General features: G+C 49.7%; 2 protein-coding genes across 4 annotated transcripts in view; one reads left to right on the top strand and one right to left on the bottom strand.

The window, feature by feature from the left end:
- Positions 1–21: 21 nt before the first annotated feature.
- prpf8 (pre-mRNA processing factor 8) lies at positions 22–13,710 on the bottom strand. 3 transcript variants are annotated; one of them, XM_027029040.3, is made up of 43 exons: positions 13,576–13,710; positions 12,988–13,107; positions 12,717–12,885; positions 12,316–12,480; positions 11,811–12,026; positions 11,509–11,721; positions 11,270–11,395; positions 11,073–11,178; positions 10,643–10,833; positions 10,411–10,530; positions 10,113–10,302; positions 9,702–9,821; positions 9,476–9,610; positions 9,268–9,397; positions 8,982–9,178; positions 8,638–8,844; positions 8,384–8,547; positions 8,178–8,304; positions 7,882–8,074; positions 7,605–7,792; positions 7,244–7,482; positions 7,002–7,148; positions 6,715–6,925; positions 6,478–6,594; positions 6,137–6,384; positions 5,809–5,988; positions 5,588–5,723; positions 5,328–5,497; positions 5,069–5,198; positions 4,768–4,914; positions 4,475–4,635; positions 4,198–4,389; positions 3,662–3,899; positions 3,445–3,573; positions 3,108–3,221; positions 2,824–2,997; positions 2,515–2,708; positions 2,083–2,322; positions 1,828–1,969; positions 1,505–1,645; positions 1,245–1,384; positions 971–1,173; positions 22–568 (listed from the first exon to the last, which is right to left on the bottom strand). In XM_027029040.3, exons 2-43 carry the CDS (start codon positions 13,094–13,096, stop codon positions 414–416), a joined length of 7,014 nt encoding a protein of 2,337 aa, XP_026884841.2. In that variant the 5' UTR covers positions 13,097–13,107; positions 13,576–13,710; the 3' UTR covers positions 22–413. The 3 variants fall into 3 exon arrangements, with proteins under 3 accessions (XP_026884841.2, XP_026884842.2, XP_026884840.2); XM_027029041.3 differs by having other exon boundaries at positions 12,988–13,171; positions 13,576–13,684; XM_027029039.3 differs by having other exon boundaries at positions 12,988–13,174; positions 13,576–13,678.
- A 3,519-nt stretch (positions 13,711–17,229) lies between these two features.
- The window catches only part of myo1cb (myosin Ic, paralog b), a 33,374-nt gene continuing 32,766 nt past the window's right edge, over positions 17,230–17,837 (top strand). Inside the window, exon 1 of the mRNA XM_027029036.3 lies at positions 17,230–17,597. Coding sequence (XP_026884837.2) covers positions 17,505–17,597 — 93 coding nt within the window. The 5' untranslated portion in view covers positions 17,230–17,504. The remainder of the gene's footprint in view (positions 17,598–17,837) is intronic.

Below are 17,837 nucleotides of genomic sequence, written 5' to 3'. Positions count from 1 at the left end.
AATTACATGTGACGAGACAAACATGTTTCAATTTATCTTTATTTTGACCCAAAGTATTATGTACATTACACATGCACAACATAGCTACTGGGGACAAGAATATTACAACCCACTTAAAAAACAAACAAAAACAATTTAATGTACTTGAGATTACAAAAGAGCTCTAAGAACTTTCATGAAGTTTTACCTCACAACTACAGTGACACAAAAATAGACATTATGCAAATGTGAACCAAAAAAAAAAAGTTACCACGCCAGAGAAAGCAAGTTTAAGCATTATACAAACTCTTAAAACAGGCTCGCGATCCGACAGGACCGTCAACACCTCGCTCGAGCACAAAGATCTGGCCAGCTCGAGCCTCGCCGAAGCCCAGAGAATCCGCTGCACGTGAGGAGGAGGAGCCGCTCGTGCGCTAGGCGAACATGTCCTCGCGATCAGCGTTGTAGATCTCGCCCTCCTGCAGGGAGGCGAAGTTCAGGAAGTGGGAGGGGCGATGCACCTCGTGGTAGAACTCTTTAGGGTTGGAAAGCTGCAGGTCGTATTTCATGTTGGGGTCGTGACGAACACCTGGGGATGGACACAGTACGCTAGCGATTATTGGTAGTAGGGACGGGATACATTTTGAAAGATGTGTCCTCGTACCTTAGCAAAAACTAGCAGTACCATATTTAACAAAACTCTTAAATGTCTGTCTTTTTTAAATTCAACATTTACAAGAAAAGCTGTGTATGAACAGGAAGATGTCTTAGTTTGGGGAAAAAAACCCTGGGACATCTGATGAGGTTTTAATTTTTGATCTAGATATTTATACACAGTCTATAATTAAATCTAAACGCATCTCTGGAAACATGACATTATCCAGCGTTTTGCACAGAAAGGACGCATTATGACCCAGTGCATCACGATAACTGACACACCTCACCACCCAGGCGGTGTGCTGGAACGCCAGCCTGCTAAAGCGATGCTTACCCATGAAGTTATAGTTCCAGGAGACTTGGCCAGGCACCATGAAGAAACCGAGGAAGCGATCAGAGAGCAGCATCTGCACCCTCTCGTAGTGCGAAGGCAGATACCCCTTAGGGTTGTTTCCCTTGTCTGTGTTCTGCCTGCCCCACTCGTATCCGCTCGGAGTCAGCTTGTACGCGGTCAGCGTACAGGACCCAGGGGTGAAGCTGCAAACAGGAGGACAGCGTGAAGTGTGTGAAACACCACGGCTGCACAGAGCTGCACGACCGCCACGTACCTGCAGGTGATGATGATGGTCTTCTCGCCATCCCAAGACGGGTTGTCTGCCATGACCTTGGCGTGGGTGGTGACGTCCTGGGGGGAGAGTTGGGGCGACTCATTGGGTTGTGTGTGAATCCAGCCGAGAGGCTCCATTTCCTGCAGAAGACCAAGAAGAACTTTAGCATGGGAACGCTACGAGACGGCACCGTCGCAGGCACACAGGCGTCACGCACGAGAGAAGCCCCCACTGTGCGAGGATGTGATTGGCTGACGGACCTTGAGGTACTCGTGCTGCGGAAGCTGATTGGGCAGGTGCACAGTCTGGTGTGTCCCCCATTGAGGGACCATCACAATGCAACGGATCTCCTTCACCTGGGGGTTGTCTGGCGGGCTGGTGCCGTAGAGGTAGCCTGCAATCTGTACACACAACACGCAGATGGGAAAGATATATACATATATATATATATATATATATATATATATATATATATAAATAATCCATCTATCTATCTATACACACACACAAAAATAAATAAAAACAAGACCATCAAAGTGAAGGGGGAAAAAACAAAAAAACAAACAGCAAATGTTTGACCCACCTGAGCACGCAAGTCTGAAATGCAGATGAACTTTTTCAACACGTTCTTGGGAAGAATGTAGGTGTAGCCAGTCTCTTTAATGTCATCTGAGGACACGTAGATGTGGTTGGTCCGCAGGTGCAGGTTGGCAGCAGAGATGGCCCTAAAGGGAGAACATCATTCACAAGTCTGCCGCAGTTGCACCAGAGTCGACCACGCCACGTCATTCTGAGGAACCGAGGCGTTTCCATGGAGGCTGACCAGAGAAGCTTCTACCTGACTCTCCACTCAGTCTTGGAGGAGAAGGTCTGCGTCTCGTAGTTGCTGGTGGTGGAGGTGATGATCTCGTCGCCGTGCTTGTTGACGGTGCGGGTCTGCGTGGCCGTCAGCTGAGACTGCTCCTTGGTCTGCTTTTCAATCTCAGCGATCTGCTGCCTCTGCTGAGAGGGGGCGGAGATCTCCATGCCCAGGATAATGTCCCTGATCTCGGACTGCGTCAGAGATGCCACGTTCACGCTGGACGTGAGAGCAGAGAGGGAAACTTCACACGCAGCTTACACTTGCAGACCAAGCGTTCAAACATTTCCAAACAATAAATCATTATAGCAAGTTACTGATTAATTCTCCAGAGCCTCTCTATGAAGACCACATTAACTTTTAACTGAATCTGAGAACAGGGCTTAGTTCTCCAACAGCCAGACTACTCACTTGTTCTTCTTGCCATAGTCAGCCAGGATGAGATCTTTGAGCTGGACCTCCACCTTGATCCACTCCTCGTCTGTCAGCGTGGGCCAGATGTGGTGTGGCTCGGTGATGGTGGTCTTGTCAGGCTTCAGGATCACCTTCGCACGGTCGTTGTTCACGTGGAGGGCTCTCAGGATCAGGATGAGACGCGAGAAGGCCTAGGAGACGAACAGGTTGTCACTTCGCAACGGCCGACGGGCACCGGCGGCTACTTCTGAGGTTTGATTTTAAAAAGGACGGGCAGCCAACGTTTAGAAGGCCGAACAAACTCACGGTGTAGGAGGAGATGGTCTTGAGCCAGTCATCGTACAGGTTAAACAGGACCATCTGAGGCTCGGTGGCCTTCAGAATGAGATCTCCAAACTTCTCCACCTTCAGACAGGCCTGGAAGGGCAACTGCAGCTCAGAGCCCTTGATCACGATGTTGGGGAAATCCAGCAAGTGCACCTGGAACAGGAAGAGGAAATACATACGTGAACGAGCCCTCAACACACCTGACGCAGCCGCGCTTGCCTTACGCAGCGGCTAGCGAGGCAGGGCTGGGGGCGGAGGGTTACCTCAAGGGGATCCAACATGCCCTTTCTGGTCACAATGATCTGCTTGGGTTGTTCTTCCACAGGGAGGGAGCGGATCAGAGCAGCTACCTCTTCTGCTGTCTTCCACTTGGCCAACTGGAACAGGAGAAAACCAACTTACACACCGATTGTTCAGAATAACTCCGAGTCAAACCACCACGCCACCACTCTCACAAGAAGTCATGTTATGAAACAGGCCTTTATACTGACACCTAGTGGCCTGGAGGTTTCACGGATTCTGTACAAAATCTCTTTTTACATAAATATTGTTCACTACTTTTTGTGGCAAGTGTGACGTATTTGTTCGTTTGTGTCTTGCCTGTCCCAGACGTTTCTGTCCCGCCCACACAGATGTGTGAATTATCTTCAGAAACAGCTGCCCCGTCCTGGGGTTGAAAATGAAAATGGCCCCGTTGATCGGTTTCGTTGTCAAGTTGCCCTCAAAGGTCTGTAACGGGGACACAAGCCACAGCATCAGCGAGCAGAATCGTGGGGCGCGGCCCACCTCGCTCCTACCAGCCGCAGAGTTCGCTCACCTTATGGATGGTGACCCGGTACACGTTCGTGTCGTCCACGAACCAGATGATCTGGTTGGAGAAGAGCTCGCCGTAGTTCTGCGAGGACAGGTAGGGCTCAGTAGGCTCGGACGAGTAGAGCTGTAGACCCTTGCGAATGCGCTCCCTCAGCACATACAGAGCGGGGTTGGCCTTCATGATCTTCGCCATGGCCTGCTGGATCAGGGGTTTGCTGCCTGGGAACCAGTTTCCATAGGCGCTGCGAAGAGGACGCGACATCAGCATACGGCATCAAACACCACCCTGTCAGACACGGCTGACTGGCGTTTAATACCAATCGTCCCCCCCTTGTGATGATCTCGTACACTTTATTAGTTTAATTAGACGCAGGTCAGGGTTTGATGATGGTTCATACTGTTACAAACTAGTTTTTTAAAAAACACATCAAAATGAATCAAACCTCAAACTGCAGCTTTGAAAATCAAACATGAAAGTGTGTCATTAAATGGCATGTAGTAGATGATAAACAAGATTTGAGGCCCATCAAAGCCACTGACCTGTGCAGGTTGTAGGCCAGGTCAATGGCGATCAGCACACCGGTGGGGGAGGGGTAGATGCTCATGTTGTCTGTGGTGTAGTCCAGGAACTTTGCTCTGGCGTATCTCTCAATGTCGTGGGAGTCGTAGTCTCCCCATCGCAACTGGATGTCAATCCAGTACTTCTGAGTAGTGGTGCTGTCCATAACGTCCCTGGAGCAGAGAACGACAGTTTAAAAACAAACAAACAAAAACACCCCCCCCCCCCATTTAAACACACCACACACAAAACACCCACTTGGAGTCGGCAAGAAGCGAGGGCCGCGAGACGTTCCACTTGTAAGAGGCAAACAGAAGAATGTCCGCGCAGGACGAGTTCATCTTGTAGGACTTCCTGGGGTGGATGGTCTCCTTTTGGACTGTCTCAATCTCCAGGGCATCCAGTTCCTGGTCAAATACCTTCAAAACACCACAGAGACATCTTTGTTAAACAGTTTTATGTGGTCACCGTCAGAGACGGTTACATTCAGATTATGTATTTGAAGAACAGGCGTTTCTTTTTGGCAGCGGAATGGAAAAAACGATCCATACCTGACACAGATCCATGACAATACTTTCATGGATCTTCTGCCACAAGTGAGCTCTGAAGATCTGGATCAGGGAGATCTTCAGCGTTGGAATTTTGCCGTGCATGAAGATTCCTGTGAGGTCCAGCTGCACCTGAAATCCCACGTACACCTAAAACACCCAAAAGACGGACAGAGTTAGCGAGAGTTAGCGAGAGAGAGAGAGAGAGAGAGAGAGAGAGAGAGAGAGAGAGAGAGAGAGAGAGAGAGAGAGAGAGAGAGAGAGAGAAAGAAAGAAAGAAAACTAGAGTAACCCAAAAACATACATTAGCCCTGTTGATGGTGGGAGACCACCAGAGAGTAAACCGTCGGTTGGGGATTTGGTTCAGACCCGATCTCTGAGCGTTGGTAAGCTTCTTCCACTTCATGGACTCTTCAAAGCCACTGGCCTTCTCCCTGTCAAAGAAGCCAGTAATTAAAAGACACATCCGCCTGAACTTTATTTATTTATAAAACCAGTCAAAATCAATCAATCAATCAGTCTTGTTTTGGTGAGACTACAGAGCACATCTTTAACGGCCTCACCAAAAGAGACCTTCCCAGGTGGGGAAGTATGTGCCCTTGAAGAGTGTGTGTTCCAGGATCCCCTCCACTCCGCCCAGAGCCTGGATCATATCCGTACGGTAGTTGTTGAGGTTCCACAGTTTCCCGTCGTGTCTCTGATGTGTCCACCAGAAGGGATTTTGCTTCAGCACCTGTGGATACGTTACAGGAGACTTCAGAGCAGTCCAAGTAGAACCCGAGACACACAGGTGAACGCCTCGTCAGTGTGTATGAGTCCTCACCTGGTACTGTTTAAAGTCCGTTCTGACTCTCCAGCCCTTGTCATAGGCCAGAGTGTGCCTGTCTTTCTGGAACAGGGTGTTGATTCGTGGGATTCCTCTGTCCCACGAGTCCTCCAAGTCCTCCAGGGTCAGGCGCCTGCGTGTAACGGACACTCTCGTAAGTACGGACCCACGTGAACACATCTCTTCTGTCTGGACAGTGTTCTGGAAGGACGGGGTACCTGTTCTGGGCGATGGCCTCCTGCCTCTTCAGGGCATACTCAGCCCAGACTCTCTGAGAGTCAATGAACTCGCTCTCCCATGGCTGGATATAGCGGTACAGATTGGGAATCAGCTGGTCCTCCTCGTGACTCATACCAGAGCGAAAGTGAGTGATGCCCACGTCTGTCTGCTTGGACCACCTGAGGGTAAACGATAAAATTTTTAATTTAAAAAAAAAAAAAAAAAAAGAGCTTCTCTTAAGGCACAGAGGACATAGTCCGTAACCGGTTACGATCAGCCGCTCTTTCAAAACAGATCGGACGTGGCTACGAGTCTGATGCCACGCACCTCAGGTCGGACTGTGGGATGAGGACGTGGCCCATGGAGAGCATGCCCAGACCTCCCAGCTCCTTGGGCGTGTAGAAGACCACCGGGGGGAAGCGGCTGGGCATTTTGGAGTTCAGGCCAATCTTGATACGCGTCTGGATCTTGTTCTCACATTTCACCAACAGGTCTAGCAGCTCCTGGGTGTTCACCACGGCCTCACGGAAGTAGGTCATCAGACCGATCAGAGCGGTGTTCCACTTGTTCACAATCTAAGAGAGTGAGAGTGAGAGACCGAGACCTTGTAAAAGGTAAAAGAGGACTTCGTGTCATATTCTCTGTAAAGAAGTTGGGGGTTGCGTTACCTTGGTGAAGGTGGTGGAACCAGAGGCCATGAGAATCTGTCGGACTCTGTTATGGAACCTCTGCATAGACTCATCGTCCACACGCAAGAAGCACTGAGCTGTCCTTTCCTTAGTTACCTGCACGTGCGCACACACAAAAAACATGACAAATTTAGCGTCTCAACTATCCTACTACGATCTATGGCGATACAGGTCAGCGTGCCAGGTCACACCAACCCACCCCCCCACCCCACACACCTCATTCTGCAGGTTCCAAACTCCGTCCTTGTGCGTGAACTCCTCGTAACTGGTGCGGCACTTGGGCAGGATGCGACACTCGAAGCCGCACATGTTGAAGAGGAGGTTGGGGTTGTCTTTGCTGTAGACCGACACAAAGCTGTTCTCCCACTGCACGGTGGTGACAGAGCGAGGCAGGCGGTTCTTGATGTCCCAGAAGACGGCACGGCCCCTGGACAGTGAACATGGGTCAGCCCGGACGCATAACAGAGAAGCTTCACTAAAGACAAGCGCTCAAAAGTACTCACAAGTTCACGTCGTGCTTCATCAGCCGCATCCTGGCATCTCTGGGCCAGCACTTCTTGTTGTTGTAACCCACGATGTTCTCATTGTTGGGGTCGGGGTGTTCCGTCAGGTAGCGCTGGATCAGATCCCGGGCCTCGTCTGCGGAGAACCTGTGGAGACGAGACAACTTTGGCGTCCCCGTTTCAGGCCCCTCACGTTGACTCGCGCGCCCGCGCCGGATGCAGCTCGGCTCCTGGACACCCACCTGAAGAACATGTGGATGCGGTCGATGTATCGGCAGTACAGGCGGATGGGGTGGGCCACCTCCGTGGTGCTGTCCTGGAAACTGAGGAAGTCGTTGGGCATCTGCGGGGGGCCGGCCATCTCGCTGGCGCGGTGGAGACCCAGGACGAGCAGGTCCATCACCAAGCCGTAGTACTGCACGATGAAGGAGGCGAACTGTAGCCCGCGGATGATCCCGTACGAGTTTGTGTGGTTCATGTCCTGGACAACAGAGAGAGAGACGCAAATTTAAAACAAAATAAAACAAAACTGGGTTGGAGACGACTGAAACCGGATCAAAATTCCCGGAAACGTGAGCTTTCCCGCTCCCACGGACAACAGACCTTGTAGTTGATGACAACATTGTTCTTGGCCGTCATGTAATCGGCGATGTTGTGGTCAACGATGAGGCGCAGGAGCCTATTGAGCAGGGTCAGGTCAATCTTCTCGTACATCTTCTCATAGCGCGACTCCAGCATGACGTTGCACTCGCCCTCCATCGTCTCCCACACGTCCTGCAGGTTGTTGATACCTGGACAAGACCGAGACAACTCACTCGACAGATCAAAGGTTACGACTCGCCGCCGTTGTGCGGGCAAGGGCGTGTTCCCGGGCGCTCACCTTGGCACCACTTGTAGACGAGCAGGGGTGGCGGCTCGGTGTCAGCTGGCTTGATCCAGGGCGGGAACAGGCGCCGTTTGTCGGCCTCGTACCACAGGTACTGGTCCAGGTAGGCGTCCGTGATCTTCTCCAGAGGCTCCACGTCGTACACGGGCACCAGGTGGCTGTACAGGTCCATGAACTCGATGCCCACCTGAAGAGAGAAAAACAACTCAAGACGACGACGACGACGAGGAGGAACCACGGGCTGAGAGATGTGCCCACCGCAGCCAGGGAGGCGACTCCAGGCCGCTCACCTCTTTGAATGCTCTCTGCGTGAGGAGGTGACGCTTGATCCTGGACAGAGCCTCGTGAGGGTTGTCATACGCCTGTTCTATCAGACCGAGCTCCTCGCGTTGGGACTGGTTCAGCCGAGACTTCACACTAAGGCGCAGCAAAGAGAAGCGATTACAACTTCCTCTCGGTAAACGCTCTCCTGCTACTTCCTGGACGGACGACTGACCTGTACGCCTCTTTAAGCCTCTCCAGTGCCAGGATGAGCAGTTTGGTGTCGTGTTTGTAGGACAGTGGGGGGAAGGGGATAGGAGAGAAGCGACGACTCTCCAACCAGTGGACGGTGGTCGTGTAGATGGCCACAGCCTCCTCCGCAGTGATGTACGGCCCGTCCTACACAGAGAGAGACAGACACACACGAGGCGAACGTGAGGCTCTGCGCTGCTACGCTCACTGCTCACCTGTGCAGGCCTGGACACTCACCTTCAGGTAGTTGTGCTGCCTCTCCTGCTCGGCCTTCAGGTACAGCCGTGTCAGGCGCCCGAGGTTCTTTTTGCACACGGTCTTGTCCACGGTAGCGCCTCGCCTGATTCGCTCCCGGTTGTAATGGGCCGTGTTGGTCCACCAATCAGCTTTGGCCTTCACGTAGCGCAAGATCATGTTCTCAATGGGCGTGGGAAGTCCTGGGACCTGAAGGGTCGAGCATCACGACGGGTTTAAACGCAGCAGTGTCAAAAGAGCTCAGATTCTAACACGCAACAAAAACAAAGTCGCATTTCCAGACACACTCCACACAAGCATGCCGATAAACGTCAGGATGATCCGACCTTCCAAGGAATGTTTGCCTTCCAGCACCTCCAGGACTCGCTGAGGTGTTGCAGGATGGTCCTGGCCTTGTTCTGCTTGATGCCCTCAGGCATCATGTCCAGAATGTCGTGCATGACGGCCGCCCTGAGTTCCAGGTCGAAGTGGGACTCCACCCGCTGCTTGGTCACGGTCTTGGCCACGCCCTTGGAGTGACGGCCTGGACACGGGACAGTTAGCTCGCGCGTGTTCTCTCTGGCGTCGCGCAGCGAGGACGAGGTCTTACGGGACACTGGCGGCCCACCTTACCTTCGAACTGTCTAGCCAACAGGTTCCCCAACCACCTCTCCAGCAGGGGGGTAATGCCCCTCATGAAGAACAGCCAAACCCTCCAGCCCGGAGCCCAGAAGCCACAACCTGGGCCCTTCCCGACCGGACCCTGTTAACACAAACAACAAGGCTTCCCCGTGAGGTGCGGGTTCCGTTGCGCCGAGTGAGGGCGTGGCGCAGCACTGACCGTGTTGAAGCGGTAGTAGATGAGATGTTTCAGGTCCTTGCACATCCTGATCTGCCTCATCAGCTTGTACTTGTAGCGATACATGCCGGTCAGCTGACCCACATGGGCAAAGATGTACTGCAGGCCGTCAGCCAGCTGCAGCACGAGAGAAACGGGGATATTCAGACAACAGGCTGCGATGCGGCGGAGCAGAACTGGTGCGGCGCTTGAGGAGTAACGGGTGTACCTGGAAGGCGTCGACGTTTCCCAGTCTGTACTGCACGTGACTGTCCACAACCAGTTTGCTCAGACGGAGAACCTCACGACACAAGTGGAAGGCGTTCCCAAACCGGGACTTCTTACGCTCCTGAGAGGGGAAGAGACTGGCGTGAGAAAAGCACGACTAAACAAAACAAAAAAAAAAACCCATAAAAGGCTGGAAGATCTAACATTTACAAAGTGGCAGTGCATTTAGATTTCTAGCCAATGCTTTAATCCAAAGCGACTAATTTCTGATTTACAATACAGCTTGAGTAATTGAGGGTTAAGGGTCTTGTTTAGAGGTCTGAGTTACAGCCTGAGGGGTGGTATGACTTGAATTGGCAACCTTCCAGTTACTAGTCCAGAACCTTCCCCACTGAGCCAACCGTGCGTTTACCTTGGTGGTGAGGGTTTTGACGGGCTTCAGGTTGAAGTTGTAGTCCAGGTGCAGGTAGTTGAGATTCTTTCTATGGATGAGTAGGTTGAGCATGTTGTAGCCCTGTCTGCACACCTGAAGGCCCACCTCCACCCAATCCAGCTTCGTGGACTGGAAGAACTTTGTGGCCTTGAAGGAACGGAAGAGGTACCTGTCGGACGACAAAAGGCAACCGAGAAACATTACAGTCCCGATGTTTGACAAATAAGCTCTTTATTTAAATATTCGTTACACAAAACATAACTACTTCAACGCTCACCTCTTCTTCTGTGCTTTTGGTGGTCGATGTTTCAGAGCGTTAAGAACGTAGTACTTCAGAAGCTTCTGGTAGGAGACGCGCACCTTCACGGGCTGTCCTGCAGGACAGTGCTCACGGTACCTGAGGCGATCAGAGACACAGCAACACGCTTACGGGACGTGCAGGCCGCTCGCACCGTTCCTCCCTTCAGAGGTGACGAGAGGTGGGTGGAGACATAGCACTGTGCGCTCACCAGTTCTTTATGAGAGGAACGTCGATGGCGCGGCGGGTTCTTCCGGAGCGCAGGTTGAACGGTCGTGGCGCCCACAGCAACGCGATCCCGTTGGCCGTGTTGTCGGTGTACAAAGGCGTCTCCTTGAGGAACGGTTCTACGTACTCTGGAAGCTCGAACTCCTCGTCGTCCTCAGGCAGGGGTTCCTGACTCTGAGGAAAAGAAAGATTCCCCCCACCACGGTTACTCAAATATGTCCAATTTTACAACACTAATCAAAACTTTTTTGTCCCCCATATTCAATTCGTAGCTAACCTTTTGTTTAAGAAGGTTTTGCTTAATTTTATTTTTTAAAATGTAAATAAAAACCAAACCTGCTTAGATTGTTACTTTCTGCTGTGGACATGCAGTGGAAACTACTACACTACTAAGGTCTACAGCTTGATCTTACTTTAACAGAATGTCTGTGAGAGATGGGGTTGATGAGGGGGTCAAAGTAGAATGCGGGCAAGTCTGGATCCTCCGTCTTGATGAACACCACATTGGGAGTGTGGTACCTGTGATTGAACCGATTATTAATGTCTTAATCGCAACCTTTCCCTTTCCCACAACACATGACTGATGAGACTCTGTGGCGATGATCTTTACCAAGTGAGGTGCACGTGATGGGGAAGGTTGTTGTACAGGTATGGGAAGGCGATCTTGTACTCGGTCCTAATGGGCTGTCTGATGATAATTTTATTGATGTCATTGAATTCATTCCAGTCCTCGTCCCTGAAATAGAAGTTGGCAAAGTTAAAAAAAGTTGGTTTTTTTTAAATAGTTTGAACCAGGGGAACTGTATTGTGTCACAGTTAGGATGTCAGTCAGATTACAAGTGAACATACTGGAGATTGATGTCTCTGACCAGGGGCTCAAACTTGGGCCCTCCAGGAATGGCCATATTCAGGGCCTTCGACGTGAAGAAGGCCTTCAGGTCAAACAAGTAGAAGTAGTTACTGTCCACCAAATCAGTCAGCAGCTGATTGGCCAGGCGGTACAGGGTGGACATCATCGGCAGACTAAACTGCCAGCGTCTGTATGTAGTCCCGTTGACGTACCTGTGGGGGGGGGGGGGTAGGGGGGAGGAGTCATGAAGGTGGGAAACACCAGGACAGAGCAATGTGTTGTTAAACTGTCACGGACTCACTTGGAGTCCTTCAAGGGCTGGTGCTCGTAAAACCAGTCCACCACGGGGCCGTCCTCCTCAGGATCCAGCTCCATCTGAATGGCCTCCAGCGGCTCCACGTCCAGAATGTTATCTGCATAGTCCAGCGGAGGCTCCTCATCGTCGAAGGGCGGGAAGCGCATGCGCTTGAAGTGCCGTCTGTCCCGTTTCTCCCGACGCATCATGATCCACATGGTACTGATGTGGAAAGAAAGCAGCTACGATTAAGAGAATTCAACCCGTTTCACATCCATTTACCAACTCAGAGGTGAGACCACTCATCTCGTACGGGGGTCTCAACACCCAGCTCACAGAGCCCACCAGACAGCACACAGCACATACGTTCAGCTCTAACTCAACTTCTAATACCTGTACCAGACATCTGGAGCTCTTAATGACTCGGTCCAGGTGTGTTGGGAAGACGGACAGAGATGAGGACTGAGAAACACTGAAACAGTACATAGTGCTTTAATCGGCGATGTCTCACCCCCACTGCGCAATGTAGACGGGCTCGATGACCCAAGGGATTTCATTGACAAAGGAAATGGCCCCTGTAATGTGGTAGAGCACCGGCACGTCTCGGATCTGCTCCCACGGCATGGGCATGTTCTCCAACAGCTTCAGAACTGCGTGGGGCATGTACTTCAATGCCCTGCACACGAGACAGACACAGCAAAAACATTTTAAAGCAAACAGAGTTATGTCCGCTGTTGCAGCAAAAAAAAAAAAAAAAAAAAAAAAAAAAGTGTTATATCCTGATTTATATAGACACTTCTGATATAGCAAATTCCAGATGGAATCCAATATGGATTATAAATGAGCCCCACTAGTTTGAATTCAGCTATGCACAATAACTTTTCGGCTGAGTGCGAAAAGGGGGCAATTTACCCGAGATAGACTCGTTTGTCGTGGCGGAACTTCCTGTTGGTCATGTCTCCATGGTCCCTGATGATCTTACGGACATGCTCAGGGGGCATGTCCTCTTTCTGGGTGTCAACGAAACCAAATTTCCTTTTCTCCGAATACCGCTTAGCCTGCAGCTGCTGCCATTTGCGGGCTGTGATAAACAGACAAGCGTTAGCGACGAATCCATAACGCAATACGCGACATAAAAAACACATGGCAAGGCAAAGCAGCTGCTTCGGAGACGTGAACGCACCCTTTTCTTGTAGTTTCTCCTCGGACATGTAGTCTGGCACCGGGGCCGGGGGAGGAACACCGGGCGGCATGGCTCCCGGGACACCTCTGAACGGGAACGCAGCTGCCATTGCAGCGTGTACTGCACGGAGAGAGCAGCAGGAGATCAAACCAAGACACCAACGGGACTTTAGAAGAGATCAGCGCTGCTGGAAACACATTTTAGAGGAGATTAGCGCTGTTGGAAACACGCTCGGCGATACTGAGTAACACGAGCGGGTACCTGAGAGCGCGTGTTCACGTTTACCTCAGCAGAGCTAGCAGTTATATTAGCGGACTAGCTCTTAGCCAGCGACGTGACTAGAGTTACGTTACCATCCGGAACGGGCTTAACTAATCCTTAAATTAAGGAATGGCACACTTACGGGTTTATCTTCGCTTTCTAACCTGGAGCCTGAGGGAGATCGCTACCTGTTTATGCTAATGTACAGTTAGCCATGCTGCTAGCTAACAAAGCCGACAGCTAGCGCGGTAATCCGCGTGTTTACATCCCAAAACCGCACACTACACGGAGTAAAAACGACGCGTTTAGCGCTCGGAAACAGCTTACTGTGATTAAAACCAGCCTCTCCTCTGTGGACAGTAATCTGGCGCTTGCTGCTCAGGTCGGGCTGCAGAATGGCGCTCAAGTAAACGACGACGTCGTGCGTACGGACTCGTGATTCACGCTCCTGATTTACGTACTTTGCGTACTTTGTCGGCTCGTGTTTTACGTACTCTACGTACTTCTCGTACTTCCTCGGCTCGAGGTTTCAGCAAAGAAATGCGCAAACGAAAGTCCCGGATGTTAAACCGGAAATGAAGTTTAACACATACAAATGTTTCCGCTTTGTAACACGATATAACAATATATGCATTAGATGTGAGGCATTACTATATAGTTGGGCGTTAAGAAAAAGAAAAACATATTATGCTATATAAGACTTATAGGTTAAAGTACTACAATTACATTAGCAAACATAAGAAAATGACACTTTTGTTTTAATGAACAAAATAAGATATTAATCTTATCTCATCATTTTACATAAAATCTAAGGCGACATGAAACATTGTCTTCACATATTTTAGGCGTTTTGGAACTAGCAATAAAGGATGTTTTATTTTTATGGACGTGGATTTGTATGTTCCTCAATATTTTGTCCACATAAAGGCGTTTACAAAATAAGTAACACCAGATGGCGCTGTTGGTAAAACGTGCGTTGTACAGTACTGTTTGTTTATTTGTAAAGCACCTTCGTGTACGAAATGTGCTGTATAAACTAACCTGCCTTGTCTAGTGCTGGAACTTTTCTTGAAAACAAAAAAAAAATTAAAGAGTTTGACTGGAGGCTGGAGAATTGGGGTTTTATGACAAGGCCTGTTAGGTCCTACACTCAGAGCTCAGCTTGTGAGTTTAAAGTACCTGAATCAGGTTACTGATAAAGTAAGATGTATCTGACTGCTATATAATTACATAAAATGACTTAGTTTTCCAGCCACACCCTCACCCCCTGGACCTGAGTTTGACTCAAAGGTTAGAGATGATAAGTAGTTTCCTATCAGGGAATATGTGACAACGTAACAGGCAACCAATCCGTAGTTTTCCACAGGAAAACTGAGTGGTAGCTCTGATGGGATGTTCGGGAACGGGAGCGGGTTCAGCAATGGGAGCGCTGCGCTCCCGTTCCCGAACATCCCATCAGAGCTACCACTCAGTTTTCCTGTGGAAAAAGTGACAAAGGAAGCTGAACAGGACACAAAGTAAGACTGTGGAAACAGCATGGCAGTAAAACTGTGTACTTCCCCATCATGATAAAAATGGCTGTGGGCACTTTATAATGAATTAGTCATTCACCTTTTGTAGTCGCCATTGTGCCACCATGCCAGTCACTGTGTCACGGGACATGATTCAACCGCTAACTCTCTGTCTATGTCAGTGTTATGTTTGGAACGCATCACCTCTGGCCAATGTGGGCCAAGGCTGCCAAAGGGCCCCTGGACGTCAGGGGCACCGGCGCACTCTGCCCCAACTTGTCATAAGTTGACATTTGACCTCTTTGTTTCCCTCCAGCTGAAGCTGCTCCCAAACAGGATGCTGGTCCTCTACATCCCAAATCCCAAATCCTACACCATAGCCTGTATGGATCCTTAACTAACACACACACACACACACACACACACGCAAACACACACACACAGCCCTGTGAGCCCTAAATGAGCCTGCTATCCACCTGCCTCACACACACACACACACACACACACACACACACACTGCAGCCTGTATGGATCCTTAACACACACAAACCACAGCCTGTATGGTTACTTAATACACACACCATAGCCTGTGTGGATCCTTAACACACATACATACACACACACACACACACACACACACACACTGCAGCCTGTTTGGACCCTTAACACACACACACTGCAGCCTGTATGGATCCTTAACACACATACCGCAGTCTGTATTGATCCTTAACTCTCACACCACAGCCTGTATTGACCCTTAAAACACACACCTCAGCCTGTATGGAACCGTAACACACACCGCAGGTTGTATGGACCCTTAAAACACACAAACACACACACACAAACACACACACACACACATCTCGGCCTGAGCCTTTTTTTAGCCCAGAGGAAACTAAGTCTTTGCAGTTCAGTGCACTTGTTTTGATATTTCCTGAAATCTCTCAATATTGCTTTGCCTTTGATTCTAGGTTTGACATAAATAATAAGCGTTATTATCAACGATAAGTATATATAATACGCTTTTTACAGCATGTTTTAAACAAGGCTTACCGAGTTCTTTATAAATGGCTGCTCTATATATTAAAAATGGGTTTTGGCTGTTTTGATGTTTGTGTAAATGTTTCGAGTGCACATGAGAACATTGAGGGGAAGGAAACACACTAACCCCTCTCCTTCCTACAACGATATGATGTCTCCATTTGATGGATAACTTGTCTCGTACAGCATGTATGGGTGAGTGGTTATATTTAGTTATATTTATTGCTATGTGGGTAGTGGACTAAACGTGCCCTGTCTGTGCAGTTAAATTCATCCTATGAACTGATGTAATATATGAACTGTTTGAGTATCAGAACAAAAGCTTTGCTTTTTTACAGCATACCGAAACATCCTCTACTGTATTTGTGGCATATTGAATGCCCAGCACTGGGGTATATTCAACCCGCAATGGGGTAGAGTCACCCAGCACAGGGCAGATTTGCCCCACATTGTGGGATGTGAAGATTTCTGTTTCCTGTTGATGCCCAGAAATGAAAGTCTCACCCTGCCACAGTTCACAGGATATGTGTGTGTGCACGTTATTTCCTTTTTAATGGTGCTATATTTGACTGGCACTCTCACTGCTGACAATCTGTTCACACACGTAGCCTGAACTCTTACACACTCTCTGAACTTGAACAATGTCTCCAGCCCACAGAGCCAAAAGTATACACAACCTGAGCTTAGTCCACCTAGTATTCATGGCATATAACCATAATGGGATATAACCATAATGGGATATACCCATATTCAGTCAACATGACTGCCAGATGATTCCCTCATATCACCAAAAATAATCGCACGATTAACTAACCAGGCATCTCAGATTTCATTCTCAGCCCTGATTCAAATTTGATTCTTCAATGATTCTTTCTGAGATTTTACACAAAACAGTATGTAGGCTTCCACTCTCTCTCTCTGCATCATGTCCTTTATGGTTCAGAGGAGCATAAGGAGGTTAGTCACGTGTGCAGATTGTGACTTCTGCTCAGGACAAACGGGACTGCAGTCAGGGGTCACAGGGGTCACAGGGCTGTGAACGGCTGGCTGAGAGTCAGTAGGGATGTTTGTTTAAAACACACTAACAGCCTGTCAAACCCGAATGCTCACCACAACTGTATCCCATAGCTTCTGCACCTCTTTCTCTGAAAACAGTGTCTATAAATGTTGTCACAAGTGGAAGCAAAATTAGTAGGGCAAATGTTGAAAACACGTAACTTATTTATTTAAGAAGTGAAACAAAAAAACCCCATGAGATGAATGCGACTCTTTTCTTATTGCGCGCAGAGGGGAAGCAAGAGGTTTCCTCCAGTGGTACCCTGGGAATGTTCCGGACAGGATGCCGGATCCTGAAGGAAGCCCTGGCAGCAAACCCCTTACCGTCCCGAGCAGCTCGGCAAGAAGGAAGACAAATTATTCTGCGGGGCTGGCTTTGGGTAGAGTCCCGGACATCCCTACGAATCTCTAATCTTACAGAAGAAACTGGCATTAACGCTCTGACTGCTGTAGGTAACGTCACTGTCTCACGCTCGCCCCCAATAGCTTGTGGCACTTCCCCTCTGGCCGAGTTACCATAGCCGGACGTAGCGGAGTGCTCCTTGCTCTGGTCTCCTGCACCCTCAGAGGGTCCGTAGTGGCGAGTGTGTAAGCGCCACGGCACTTGCCTGTCAGCGAGGAGGACTAGCACACAGGGAGAGCCACGCCATGATGGAGCTGAAGATTCAGCTGGTGCCGACGGGGGAGATCATACTGCCCCCAGGGAAGAACGGAGAGAGTTACTGCCACAGCTGTGCCAAGGTAGGGGCCGCCCGCCGTCTTCGGAACAGTTAGCCTTTGCGGTATTGAAAGAGGTATTTAAGGATGGCAGGATTAAGGGACTGGACCACAGCATGCGTGGTTTACTGCGCTGAGAAGTGCTTTGACAAGTAGAGTTTTTCTTCACTGAGGGAAGGAGTATAAAAAGGGAACGCATACTCGTTAGCGCTGAGAACATGCAGTAATCTCAGAGAAGTAATCTGAGAGGGGTAATCCCAGAGG

This window comes from Electrophorus electricus, chromosome 17, assembly GCF_041902795.1.
Source record: "Electrophorus electricus isolate QZ-2024a chromosome 17, ASM4190279v1, whole genome shotgun sequence".
Taxonomy (NCBI): Eukaryota; Metazoa; Chordata; class Actinopteri; order Gymnotiformes; family Gymnotidae; genus Electrophorus; species Electrophorus electricus.
The sequence above is the reverse complement of the archived record's forward strand: the minus strand, read 5'-3'. Positions and strand labels throughout refer to the sequence as shown.